Genomic DNA, 12607 nt, shown 5'->3' on the forward strand with positions numbered 1-12607 from the left:
TGATCAAAAGGTAACAAATGTTACCATAACATTATATACTACCAATACATGAAGTACAATGAAGCATAATAACAATTGCTGATGCAATCAGATTTAGTTCATGCAACATGCATGACAAGATGCTCTTTCTTCACTTGAAAGATATTGTTGCTGTCATTTCCTTAAGAAATGTCATCGAGCACAAACACAAAAACACACAAATGATCCTTCTGTATACAGAAGAACAAATGAATTAAATCTCAAATAATTCAGTCCAGTAATCTGAGTTTGTCTGAAGTGACTCCAGTCTGTATGAGTCTACCACGGCCTCCAGAGGGCGCTGTTGACTGGACTCTTCTCTTTAGTGATGCTGGTCTGGACTGTGGAGCTCAGAGGAGAGAAGTCAGCCTCTCTCAGGTTCTTCTCAGAGGAAGACTGCAGCTTGTTGAAGTGCTTCAGCAGTCTTCCTTGCTGTTGATTCTGCTGCTGCAGCTGTGTCAGGACTAAAACTGTCATCTCCAGGATGTCTGCTTTCTCCATCTTGGAGTCTGGCTGCTGTTTGAGGAACTCTGAACCCAGGAGAGACTTGAGCTGCTCAATGCTGCTGTTGATTCGCTCTCTCCGTAACTTTTCCACCAGAGGCTTTCTGAGCTGAAGAAAGAAGAACAAAGTCATTAATAAACTAATTCTTGAGTTTAATGATAGTATGAATAAAGAAACTTCTCATTAAGAGATTAAGTCATCATGAATCATCAATTTACCTTGTGGGTCAGAGTGTGATGCTCCTGAGAGTTGGTCATTGCTGCAGTGATTGTAGGTGCCATAGCTGGATCTCTGTGCTGTAGAGGTCTCTGTAGAGAGAATCTGATCTCTGCTGGCTGCATCCTCCTATTTATAGTCCCACATCTCCATATGAATGTGTGGGTCTTGGTGTGGTTGCAGTTTCTCACAGTCTCAGCCAATCAGTGAGCTTGGTGAGACAAAAGAGGATGAGGCATGCTGAATGCAGTTATTGCCTGAGGGACAATGGTTAAATCTCAGGGGAACAGGTGGAGGACTGGGGGGGTTAATGGAGAGAGACTCACTGAGCTCTGTGTGAATCTGGGAAAGTGGTGACCCTGTAGAGATCAGATCTGCTGCCTGATGCTGGGATCAATGACTTTGATCTCATCACACATGTGAGAGAATAACAATTATAGTGTAATGTTTGAATTAAAGTAGGGCTTAAAAATAATTTTTGGTTAATTTTTATATATAATTGCATTCAATGGTAAAAAGGTCAAATATAGTGAGTGAAATCTATCATATAGTTTGAATTGATAATTTACTGTATTTGATTATTTTGACTTAACATTTCTTGTTTTCACCAATAATTCACTATTTTGTAAAATAGTACTTCAAACAAAAACAGTTAAAAATGTGACTCCAGTCATGACACTTGAAATAAGCTGAGAACAGTAATCATGCTGCTGTCCAGATGTAACAGAGTCTTTAGACACGTGCCTCAGTGTGAGTAGAGAGTAGATCTCACTTTCCCACACTGACTCCCTGTACACTGTGGTCAATGAAACACAAAGGGACTCCTGTGACAGATGCTTGCTGTGTGCTGTTATAGAAACAGAGCATGACATCACCAACCATCTGGAGGGAAAGGACGCCATTGGCTGGCTCTGGCAGTTTGTAAAATTTGAATTTACAGTTGAAAATCTTCAACAAAGTATCACAAGAATGATTTTGAATCTCACTGATCAGCCTCCAGTCATCATCAAACATTTTGAACCTCCAGTTAAATTACTGCTGTTGTACAAATTAACTTTTCATCAAAAGTTTAACTCTTCACGTGAAGGTGGGAGGTTGAGGCAGCTGTTTGGTGAAGTGTGCCAAATCCCTTTAGAGAATTAGTCTGCTGCTGGTGGGGAGGATGTCATTCACACTCAACTTTGATCTCTAGAGCTTTCCCACACTCCGTGTATTAACAGAAAATAGGCATGTGCCCCACTACTAATGGACTTTTTGAATAAACTGGCACAAGCAGCATGCAGGCGCCAAGGATAGAGGGAGGGGGCCACAGAACCCATGATCCTCCTCTAGAAATAATAATTATACTGAAATGTGGGTAAACAAGGCATATATGAAACACTTAATGAATTACTTCACATTATAGGATCATGAATAACCAATTAATACAGTAAAATGCCTAAAGCTCTAACTTTTGTACTGGGTCAGAGTAAAAACATCAGATTAAGCAGCTTTTTTCGTTTAGGTAAAATATGACATCACCTGCCATCAGCTGGTTGTTTTCAAGTGTCGCATTGACCTAGGTTAGCTTTATTGTGCTGGTGTCCTCTTTTCAAATCCAAGAATCTTGAGGATATGATTCTCAGGAACAAATGAGAAATTTTACAAATTAATTCTTGTGTGATGATGAATATATAGGCAGGTTATACAAGGAAACTGCAAAGCCCTAAAAATATTATTTTAAACTAGATGAATTTATGATATCTATCAGTAATAGATTAACTGATCTCCATTTAGTCCCTTTTAATGCCTGTCCCAATGGGCAGAGGTCTGCATCTATTGTCCCACAGGGGCTCTGTGAGTGAGTTTTCCCTGGTTTCCCACACTCTGTCCTTTCACTGCTTTCAGTGGAGGAACAATAGAAGTGTGCCGTATTATCTGTCACTCCAGAGACAATGTGTGACCTCTTTAAAGAGGGAAATGCTTAACTTCAAACATTTTATATTAAAAATCTAAATAAAATTGAAAGTAATAAAAAAATTGCTTTTATTTATATTTAATGGGTATGTTATAGTTATACAACTACTGTACCTGCTAAATTGTATGATATGAGTCAGTCAGAGGATGGGTCATAGAGACATCTATGAATTAATTGAGAAGAATATAAGTGGTGATAGTCTATTTTTCATCATTATAGGATAACAATGACACACAAAATAACATGAGAAGCCTAAATTTTCAAGTAGCAATGTTTGTTTAGTTTACAAGATTCAATGAGAGGTGATGATACATCGCAACAACAACATATAGATTTCTACAAGACACACTGTACTCAGATAGAATAAAGGATCAGCTGTCTTTATAAAAGACAAACAATTGACAGTAGGACACAGTATTCACTGACAACAGATTAATAAAATCTATATTTGCAGAAGTAAAAACTGACCTTGCAACAGATCACATTGTTATTAACCACAAATTTTGATTGATTCTAAAATTGTAAGAATTACATTATCAAAGGAAAACTCTGGCAGAAAATGTTGGACTCACAAAAGGCAGCCGTCTGTATGTTCAGAAGAACATATGACTGCAATCTCAAATAATTCAGTCCAGTAATCTCTGGCTAACACAGTCATCTCATGTGGTCTGGTAGTGACTCCAGTCTGTTTGGGTCTACCACGGCCTCCAGAGGGAGCTGTTTTTCTTGAGACTTGTCCTTGTGTCGAGATTTCAAAGACAAAGTATTTTAAGGCTGTAATCCTGAAAAGTTATGGAACATTTAGAAAACCCATATATGATATTTTTTTAATTGTAAATAACAATTTAAGGGTCATAATCTGCATAACAAACTTAGTGACTTTGTTTAGTCCGCGCTTTTGGAAATGACAACTTATAAAACTGGTGAATGTGATTTTAAGCATCCAAAGAAAGAGTTAACGATGACCTAATGATTTAAAGCGCTAAGAGGGTTTCCAGTTTGGAAGTTAGAGTCCCATTCAACCTCTGTCTCCTCGGGTCAAAGGTCTGGATCTATTGTCCCACAGGGCTCTGTGAGTTGGTTTCCTCTGATTTCTCACACTCTGCTTTCAGCTCTGTGTATGAGTGTGGGAGGTTGAGAATGCCGTTTTTTGAAGTGTGCCAAATCCCTTTGGAGAATAGGAGGCTGCTGGTGGAGTTTAGGATGCTAATGAGACTCCACTTTGCTCTCTAGATCTTTTCCACACTCTGTCCATGTAAAGAAATGTATGCATGGGCCAAAATCAGAGGTGATTTTTAAAAGAGTTTATTTGGAGATGTATTTTGTTCTTTTTACTGTGCAGCTCACCAAAATTTAATATCAAAATATGTAGGGAGTCAAACTGGAAGTAATGGAAACCACTTAAGAAATCAACCAAGTCATTAAAGTATTCAAAAAACCAATAGCCTGAATATAATCAATAAGCTGAGGTCAACATGTGGTACTTTGCTGTGTTATAAAGTTAGCAAAGCACTGATGCACATTGTTTAAATACTGCGAATTTCTCTTTCCCAATGTCTTTTGTTAAATTTATTTAAAAAAGGCCTTAAACCTGAAATGTTATTGTAAAAAAACAAAAATTTTGTGCCACAATTTGCCTTATCAGAAAACATTATTAAGTAACTTTGCTAACTTTAGGAAAATGGAAATATATAAAACTGGTGAAGGGGATTTCAATCAATGGAAGAAAAGGCTAAAACTGGCTATATGATTTTAAACAATTAAGAATGTTTTCAGTTTTTGGTTTAGAGTCTCTTTAACCTCCTCCGTCTCCTCAGGCCAAAGGTCTGCATCTATTGTCCTGCAGCGGCTCTGTGAGTGAGTTTCCTCTGGTTTCCCACAGTCTCTGTTTTCACTGCTTTCAGTGGAGGAACAATAGAAGTGTGTCTCATTATACATCTTAAATACAATGTGTGACCTCTTTAAATAAGGGAAATGGTTAACTATAAACTTTTTTTTTTTTTTTTTTTTTTACATTACAACAACTTTAACTGACAGTTATACTAAAAGGATGGCCTGGTCAAAGTGGCTTTAAAATGTAAATGCATATAAATAGAGTTATATAATGCCACTTCATCAAATATCATAATAGAACTGCCTCACAAATTACTATCTTTAGCCACATCATGGGTATACAATTAATGTGTGGGTTGAATTCAATTGTTTTGTTTTGTAAATTAAATATTGAAACATTAACTGATGGCTTTGGTTAATTATTCTGCTTGGGTGGTATAAATAAATAAATAGCTCTCAGGTTTGTCCAAAAACAAGAACAATTGTAACAGGAGTGGATGGATTAAGATCAATTTTAACACAGAATCAGTTGCCATAGATACATTTTAGCATGGTGTTGTCATTCGGTGTGCAGTCTGCGGCCAGGGTGCCCCATTAGTTACCTGAATAATCAATATTTTGGCTTTCGGATGGTTTCAGATACCCTAACCCTAATCCTTTTCACTTAAATGGGTTATCATTTTTTGAAAAAGGTCTTGCATGGATGTGTCCCCCACCCTCCACCCTTGGTGCCTGCAAACTGCTTTGAATATTCGAAAAATCCCCGCCCAGTTTAATAGGTGATACTTTTTGATGTGCAAAGGGGGGTTTCTGTTACCCTCTTTCAACACAACTTGTAGGTTGGCTCACCTGTGTTATCTCACCTGAACCAAATCAAAATAATACCAAAGAGATGTGGAGAAGGGACAAGCAGTCGCCATCTTTATCAGCTTGGCTGCCGACCAGTTAGTTCTATATCATAATGACCTCTAGTGGCATATTTATATTACATTAATAGTATCAGTTTAAAAGAATTAGTCTATACTTGTGATAGTATTAAAAATCATACCTTCTGGATTTCAAAATACTATGAAGCACTTTCTTACCATAATACCAGTAAAGCCAAGTAGCTGTGACTGAAAACAACATGAAAACACAACATTTGAAACTGGCATTGTTTGTTTATTCAACAAGATACAAGCTCAAGAAAGAGGTGATGATACATCACAACAACAACTTGTAGATTTCTACAAGACACACTGTACTCAGACAGAGTAAAGGACCAGCTGTCTTTATAAAAGACAAACAATGGACAGTATTTGAGGACACAGTACTCACTGTCCTTTGCAATTTTTACCAAATGGATTCAAACCTTTGCACTTAAAGAGCAAAAGTAACAACAAGTAACAACTGATCTTACAACAGATCACATTGTTCTTAATAATCACAAAATCAATTCATTCTCAATATGAAAATATTGCCAGTATTGTGTCACTGAAAAACTGTGACAGTGTGACATTAATCAGAAACTTTTACATTAAAAGAATAAAAATATTAATCTTAAAACAGATCACTTCTCAATAATCACATGAAGTGGTTTAAATTCCACTATGATAAAATGTCCATAAAAAGGACAATTAAGGTTTTTCAGAATGATTAATATTAATCAAGAGGTAACAAATGTCAACATAGCATTATATTGTAACAATATGTGACATGTAGTGAGGCATAAAAATATCACTAGAAAATTGTGATAGCCTGATTTTAAACAAACTTTTTAGAAAAAAAGATAAACATTTGGATCTTACAACAGATCAGTTTTGAGTAATCACAGAGATTAAAGTGAGATAAAGTCCATTATAACAATATGTCCAATAAAAGGACAGTTACATATATGATCAAAATGATCAATACTGATCAAAAGGTAACAAATGTTACCATAACATTATATACTACCAATACATGAAGTACAATGAAGCATAATAACAATTGCTGATGCAATCAGATTTAGTTCATGCAACATGCATGACAAGATGCTCTTTCTTCACTTGAAAGATATTGTTGCTGTCATTTCCTTAAGAAATGTCATCGAGCACAAACACAAAAACACACAAATGATCCTTCTGTATACAGAAGAACAAGTGAATTAAATCTCAAATAATTCAGTCCAGTAATCTTTGACCAACATGGTCATCTGAGTTTGTCTGAAGTGACTCCAGTCTGTATGAGTCTACCACGGCCTCCAGAGGGCGCTGTTGACTGGACTCTTCTCTTTAGTGATGCTGGTCTGGACTGTGGAGCTCAGAGGAGAGAAGTCAGCCTCTCTCAGGTTCTTCTCAGAGGAAGACTGCAGCTTGTTGAAGTGGTTCAGCAATCTTCTCTGGGACTGTGTCTTCACCTCCTCCTTGGACAGGAAGTGTGCCACCTCTCGGACACACCTGGAGTAGCCTTGATCCACAGCTGCTGACTCAACAGCATGATTCTGCTGCTGCAGCTGTCTCAGGAGGCAAACTGTCATCTCCAGGATGTCTGCTTTCTCCATCTTGGAGTCCGGCTGCTGTTTGAGGAACTTTGGACCCAGGAGAGACTTGAGCTGCTCAATGCTTCTGTTGATTCGGTCTCTGCGTAACTTTTCCACCAGAGGCTTTCTGAGCTGAAGAAAGAAGAACAAAGTCATTAATACACTTATTCTGGAGTTTATTGATAGCATGAATAAAGAAACTTCTCATTAAGAGATTAATTCATCATGAATCATCAATTTACCTTGTGGGTCAGAGTGTGATGCTCCTGAGAGTTGGTCATTGCTGCAGTGATTGTAGGTGCCATAGCTGGATCTCTTTGCTGTAGAGGTCTCTGTAGAGAGAATCTGATCTCTGCTGGCTGCATCCTCCTATTTATAGTCCCACATCTCCATATGAATGTGTGGGTCTTGGTGTGGTTGCAGTTTCTCACAGTCTCAGCCAATCAGAGAGCTTGGTGAGACAAAAGAGGATGAGGCATGCTGAATGCAGTTATTGCCTGAGGGACAATGGTTAAATCTCAGGGGAACAGGTGGAGGACTGGGGGGGTTAATGGAGAGAGACTCACTGAGCTCTGTGTGAATCTGGGAAAGTGGTGACCCTGTAGAGATCAGATCTGCTGCCTGATGCTGGGATCAATGACTTTGACTGAGCACACGCTCAGCAGCCCATCACACACTTAGGAGGAAGACAATTAATTACATTTGAGGTAGAATACTGTTTCATTTGGTCAGTGAATTTAAAAATCAGTAGAAAAGGACGTTTAATCTCTAATGCTTATGTTGATGTATTATATAAAATCAAGTAACTCACATTACTTATTTTCTATTTTATCTTTTTTATTCAGGTTCCAATATTTTTTCCACAGTGTTTTATTTTTTTCAAAATGTTTTTTGTTCATGATACTCTCATTTACAAGCCACCTTTACCAGGTATTAAATACAATTGTGGTTGTTATGGCATTTCTTAAAAACTTGAGTTAAGCTATCACACTGCCGTCCAGATGTTGTAGTCTCCTGACTTGTGAGTAAGAAGTTGATCTGAGTTTCCCACACACTCCCTGAATGCTGCGGTCAATGAACCACAAAGGGGTTTGAATGCAGCTTTGTGACTGATAGTGGACGGGTGTCGTAGAAGAAACAGAGCCTGACATCACCAACCATCTGGAGGGAAAGAACGCCATTGGCTGGTTCTGACAGCTTGTAAAGTTTTAAGTAGTTATGATCATAAAGGGTGATATCAATAGTTTTTGAGAATAATTCATTCAATGTCCAATCATTTTCATATATTATAAATATTAAGTTAAATTCCTGACATTTTTTCACCAACTGGATCAGAATTTCAGCTGTATGAGTGTGGGAGGTTGAGACAGCTGTTTCCTGAAGTGTGCCGTATCCCTTTGGAGAATAGGAGGCTGCTGGTGGAGTTTAGGATGCTAATCAGGCTCAACTTTGCCCTCCAGAGCTTTCCCACACTCTGTCCATATAAAGATATTTAGGCACGTGCCAAAATTCAAACTGAATTTTTTAAGGAACCCTTGGAGGCTTTTACACTATACAGCTCACTGAGATTGAATGATAAAATATGTAGAAAGTCAAATTATGAGTAACTGTAGTATGAATACAACCAATATACACTGAAGTCAAAACTATGATACTTTTTTGTGGTTTTCTGTTTTTAAAATACAGAATATTTGGCAAATTGTTCTGTGTTCAAAAATAAAGAATTTAAAGCCTGTATTTCTGAAATGTTGTTGAAATTTTGAATTCTAAATAATAATTTAAGGGTCACAATCTGCATCACAAACATACCGTAATTAACTATTCTAATTCCCAACTTTTGGGAGTGGCAATATAAAAAACTGGTGATAGTTACTTTAATCATAGGAAGAAAAAGTTAGAAATTAATCCATGATTTTAACAGGTATAAGAAAGTTTCTAGTTTGGGGGCTGCAGTCTCTTTAACCTCCTCAGGTCAAAGGTCAGGATCTGTTGTCCTGCAGCGGCTCTGTGAGAGAGATTCCTCTGGTTTCCCACAGTCTGTGTTTTCACTGCTTTCACTAAGGGACAATAGAAGTGTGTCTCATTATGCATCAGATTAGATACAATGACCTCTTGAAATCAGGGAATCGATAACTTTAAAAATGGTACATTTAAACACCTACAACTGATGGTTATAAACCAAAAGCATGGTGAAGTAAAGGTATTTTTAAAATGTAAGTTTTCTAATTGGATTTGATAGTTTGCCCAACAGCAGAATGACATAAAGCTGATAATGCCAATTCATCAAACATCCTAATGGAGCAGCTTCACAGAGTACTATCTTTACCTTCATCATGGGTCCACAAGTAGTATGTGTTGAATTTAATTATGTTCATCAACTAAAGGTTTGGAACAGTACTTGAATTCAATCACTGAAGTGTGGAAAGTTGATTTAGTCATCATACACAGGTTAAACATGACACAAAATACATGGAAACACAGATTTAGTAACTTGCATTGTTTGTTTATTCAATGAGACACATAAAGGTTGCAAACTCCAACGAGACGTGATGATACATCACAACAACAACTTGTAGATTTCTACAAGACACACTGTACTCAGACAGAGTAAAGGAACAGCTGTCTTTATAAAAGACAAACAATGGACAGTATTTGAGGACACAGTACTCACTGTCCTTTGCAATTTTTACCAAATGGATTCAAACCTTTGCACTTAAAGAGCAAAAGTAACAACAAGTAACAACTGATCTTACAACAGATCACATTGTTCTTAATAATCACAAAATCAATTCATTCTCAATATGAAAATATTGCCAGTATTGTGTCACTGAAAAACTGTGACAGTGTGACATTAATCAGAAACTTTTACATTAAAAGAATAAAAATATTGATCTTAAAACAGATCACTTCTCAATAATCACATGAAGTGGTTTAAATTCCACTATGATAAAATGTCCATAAAAAGGACAATTACGGTTTTTCAGAATGATTAATATTAATCAAGAGGTAACAAATGTCAACATAGCATTATATTGTAACAATATGTGACATGTAGTGAGGCATAATAGTATCACTAGAAAATTGTGATAGCCTGATTTTAAACAAACTTTTTAGAAAAAAAAAGATAAACATTTGGATCTTACAACAGATCAGTTTTGAGTAATCACAGAGATTAAAGTGAGATAAAGTCCATTATAACAATATGTCCAATAAAAGGACAGTTAAATATATGATCAAAATGATCAATACTGATCAAAAGGTAACAAATGTTACCATAACATTATATACTACCAATACATGAAGTACAATGAAGCATAATAACAATTGCTGATGCAATCAGATTTAGTTCATGCAACATGCATGACAAGATGCTCTTTCTTCACTTGAAAGATATCGTTGCTGTCATTTCCTTAAGAAATGTCATCGAGCACAAACACAAATACACACAAATGATCCTTCTGTATACAGAAGAACAAGTGAATTAAATCTCAAATAATTCAGTCCAGTAATCTTTGACCAACATGGTCATCTGAGTTTGTCTGAAGTGACTCCAGTCTGTATGAGTCTACCACGGCCTCCAGAGGGCGCTGTTGACTGGACTCTTCTCTTTAGTGATGCTGGTCTGGACTGTGGAGCTCAGAGGAGAGAAGTCAGCCTCTCTCAGGTTCTTCTCAGATGAAGACTGCAGCTTGTTGAAATGGTTCAGCAGTCTTCTCTGGGACTGTGTCTTCACCTCCTCCTTGGACAGGAAGTGCGCCACCTCTCGGACACACCTGGAGTAGCCTTGATCCACAGCTGCTGACTCAACAGCATGATTCTGCTGCTGCAGCTGTCTCAGGAGGCAAACTGTCATCTCCAGGATGTCTGCTTTCTCCATCTTGGAGTCTGGCTGCTGTTTGAGGAACTTTGGACCCAGGAGAGACTTGAGCTGCTCAATGCTGCTGTTGATTCGGTCTCTGCGTAACTTCTCCACCAGAGGCTTTCTGAGCTGAAGAAAGAAGAACAAAATCATTAATACACTTATTCTGGAGTTTAATGATAGCATGAATAAAGAAACTTCTCATTAAGAGATTAATTCATCATGAATCATCAATTTACCTTGTGGGTCAGAGTGTGATGCTCCTGAGAGTTGGTCATTGCTGCAGTGATTGTAGGTGCCATAGCTGGATCTCTGTGCTGTAGAGGTCTCTGTAGAGAATCTGATCTCTGCTGGCTGCATCCTCCTATTTATAGTCCCACATCTCCATATGAATGTGTGGGTCTTGGTCTTGTTGAGGTTTCTCACAGTCTCAGCCAATCTGAGAGCTTGGTGAGACAAAAGAGGATGAGGCATGCTGAATGCAGTTATTGCCTGAGGGACAATGGTTAAATCTCAGGGGAACAGGTGGAGGACTGGGGGGGTTAATGGAGAGAGACTCACTGAGCTCTGTTTGAATCTGGGAACGTGGTGACCCTGTAGAGATCAGATCTGCTGCCTGATGCTGGGATCAATGACTTTGACTGAGCACACGCTCATCAACCCATCACACACTTAGGAGGAAGACAATTAATTATATCCATGTTAAAAGCACTGTATGACTCACATGTAACTACACTTATAAATCAGTGGATATAGAATTTATTCTATTTTTCTATTTTGTCATGACAGTAAATCAAACTATTCATGTTTTCTGTTACATTTTTAATTTTATAATTTCTGCCCATATTACTACATTTAATTTTTTGTTTAAAAACAGTGTAATTTTGAAACAAATTCTTATCGATATTAAAAACAATACAATTGATTTATTTAACTCGAATTATTTAAATCTTGAGTGAAGCTATCACACTGTCGTCCAGATGTTGTAGTCTCCTGACTTGTGAATAAGAAGTTGATCTGAGTTTCCCACACACTCCCTGAATGCTGCGGTCAATGAACCACAAAGGGGTTTGAATGCAGCTTTGTGACTGATAGTGGACGGGTGTCGTAGAAGAAACAGAGCCTGACGTCACCAACCATCTGGAGGGAAAGAACGCCATTGGCTGGCTCTGACGGCTTGTAAACTTTGAAATTGTTATGAAATTTGTCATCATAAAAGGTGATATCAATAGTTTTTTGAGAATAATTCAGTCAATGTCCAATCATTTTCATACATTATAAACATTAAGTTAAATTCCTGACATTTGTTCACCAACTGGATCAGAATTTCAGCTGTATGAGTGTGGGAGGTTGAGACAGCTGTTTCCTGAAGTGTGCCGTATCCCTTTGGAGAATCGGAGGCTGTTGGTGGAGTTTAGGATGCTAATCAGGCTCCACTTTGCTCTCCAGAGCTTTCCCACACTCTGTCCATATAAAGATATTTAGGAATGTGCCAAAATTCAAATCGAATTTTTCAGGAGTCCTTTTAACACTTCAAGGACATAACTCTTTTTTTTCTTCAATTTCAGGATCATATTCTGCATCAAAAGCTTACTTACATTCACCTTCTGATTTACGACTTTTAGAAACAGCAATATATAAAACTGGTGAGTTTAATCATAGAAAGAAAAAAGTAAAAATTGACTTGAAGAAAGTTTCTAGTTTGGGGGCTGCAGTCTCT

The 12607-nt window shown here is 37.4% G+C and overlaps 2 protein-coding genes and 1 pseudogene across 2 annotated transcripts; all 3 read right to left on the reverse strand.

The window, feature by feature from the left end:
• Window positions 1-297: 297 nt before the first annotated feature.
• Window positions 298-863, reverse strand: LOC128356132 (transcription factor HES-5-like). The gene is made up of 2 exons (XM_053316574.1): window positions 741-863; window positions 298-630 (listed from the first exon to the last, which is right to left on the reverse strand). The coding sequence occupies exons 1-2, from the start codon at window positions 861-863 to the stop codon at window positions 298-300; spliced, it is 456 nt and encodes a 151-aa protein (XP_053172549.1).
• A 5874-nt stretch (window positions 864-6737) lies between these two features.
• On the reverse strand, window positions 6738-7393 carry LOC128356112 (transcription factor HES-5-like). The gene is made up of 2 exons (XM_053316556.1): window positions 7271-7393; window positions 6738-7160 (listed from the first exon to the last, which is right to left on the reverse strand). Exons 1-2 carry the CDS (start codon window positions 7391-7393, stop codon window positions 6738-6740), a joined length of 546 nt encoding a protein of 181 aa, XP_053172531.1.
• Window positions 7394-10593: 3200 nt separating this feature from the next.
• LOC128356113 (transcription factor HES-5-like) lies at window positions 10594-11247 on the reverse strand (annotated as a pseudogene).
• Window positions 11248-12607: the final 1360 nt, after the last annotated feature.

The sequence above is a fragment of the Scomber japonicus genome, chromosome 3, assembly GCF_027409825.1.
Source record: "Scomber japonicus isolate fScoJap1 chromosome 3, fScoJap1.pri, whole genome shotgun sequence".
NCBI lineage: Eukaryota > Metazoa > Chordata > Actinopteri > Scombriformes > Scombridae > Scomber > Scomber japonicus.

Coding starts and splice junctions, on each gene's coding strand:
- LOC128356112 (XM_053316556.1), bottom strand. CDS start 7,393: ATGCAGCCAGCAGAGATCAGATTCTCTCTACAGAGACCTCTACAGCAA. Junction 7,161..7,270: donor ATCACACTCTGACCCACAAG/GTAAATTGATGA, acceptor TTCTTTCTTCAG/CTCAGAAAGCCTCTGGTGGA.
- LOC128356132 (XM_053316574.1), bottom strand. CDS start 863: ATGCAGCCAGCAGAGATCAGATTCTCTCTACAGAGACCTCTACAGCAC. Junction 631..740: donor ATCACACTCTGACCCACAAG/GTAAATTGATGA, acceptor TTCTTTCTTCAG/CTCAGAAAGCCTCTGGTGGA.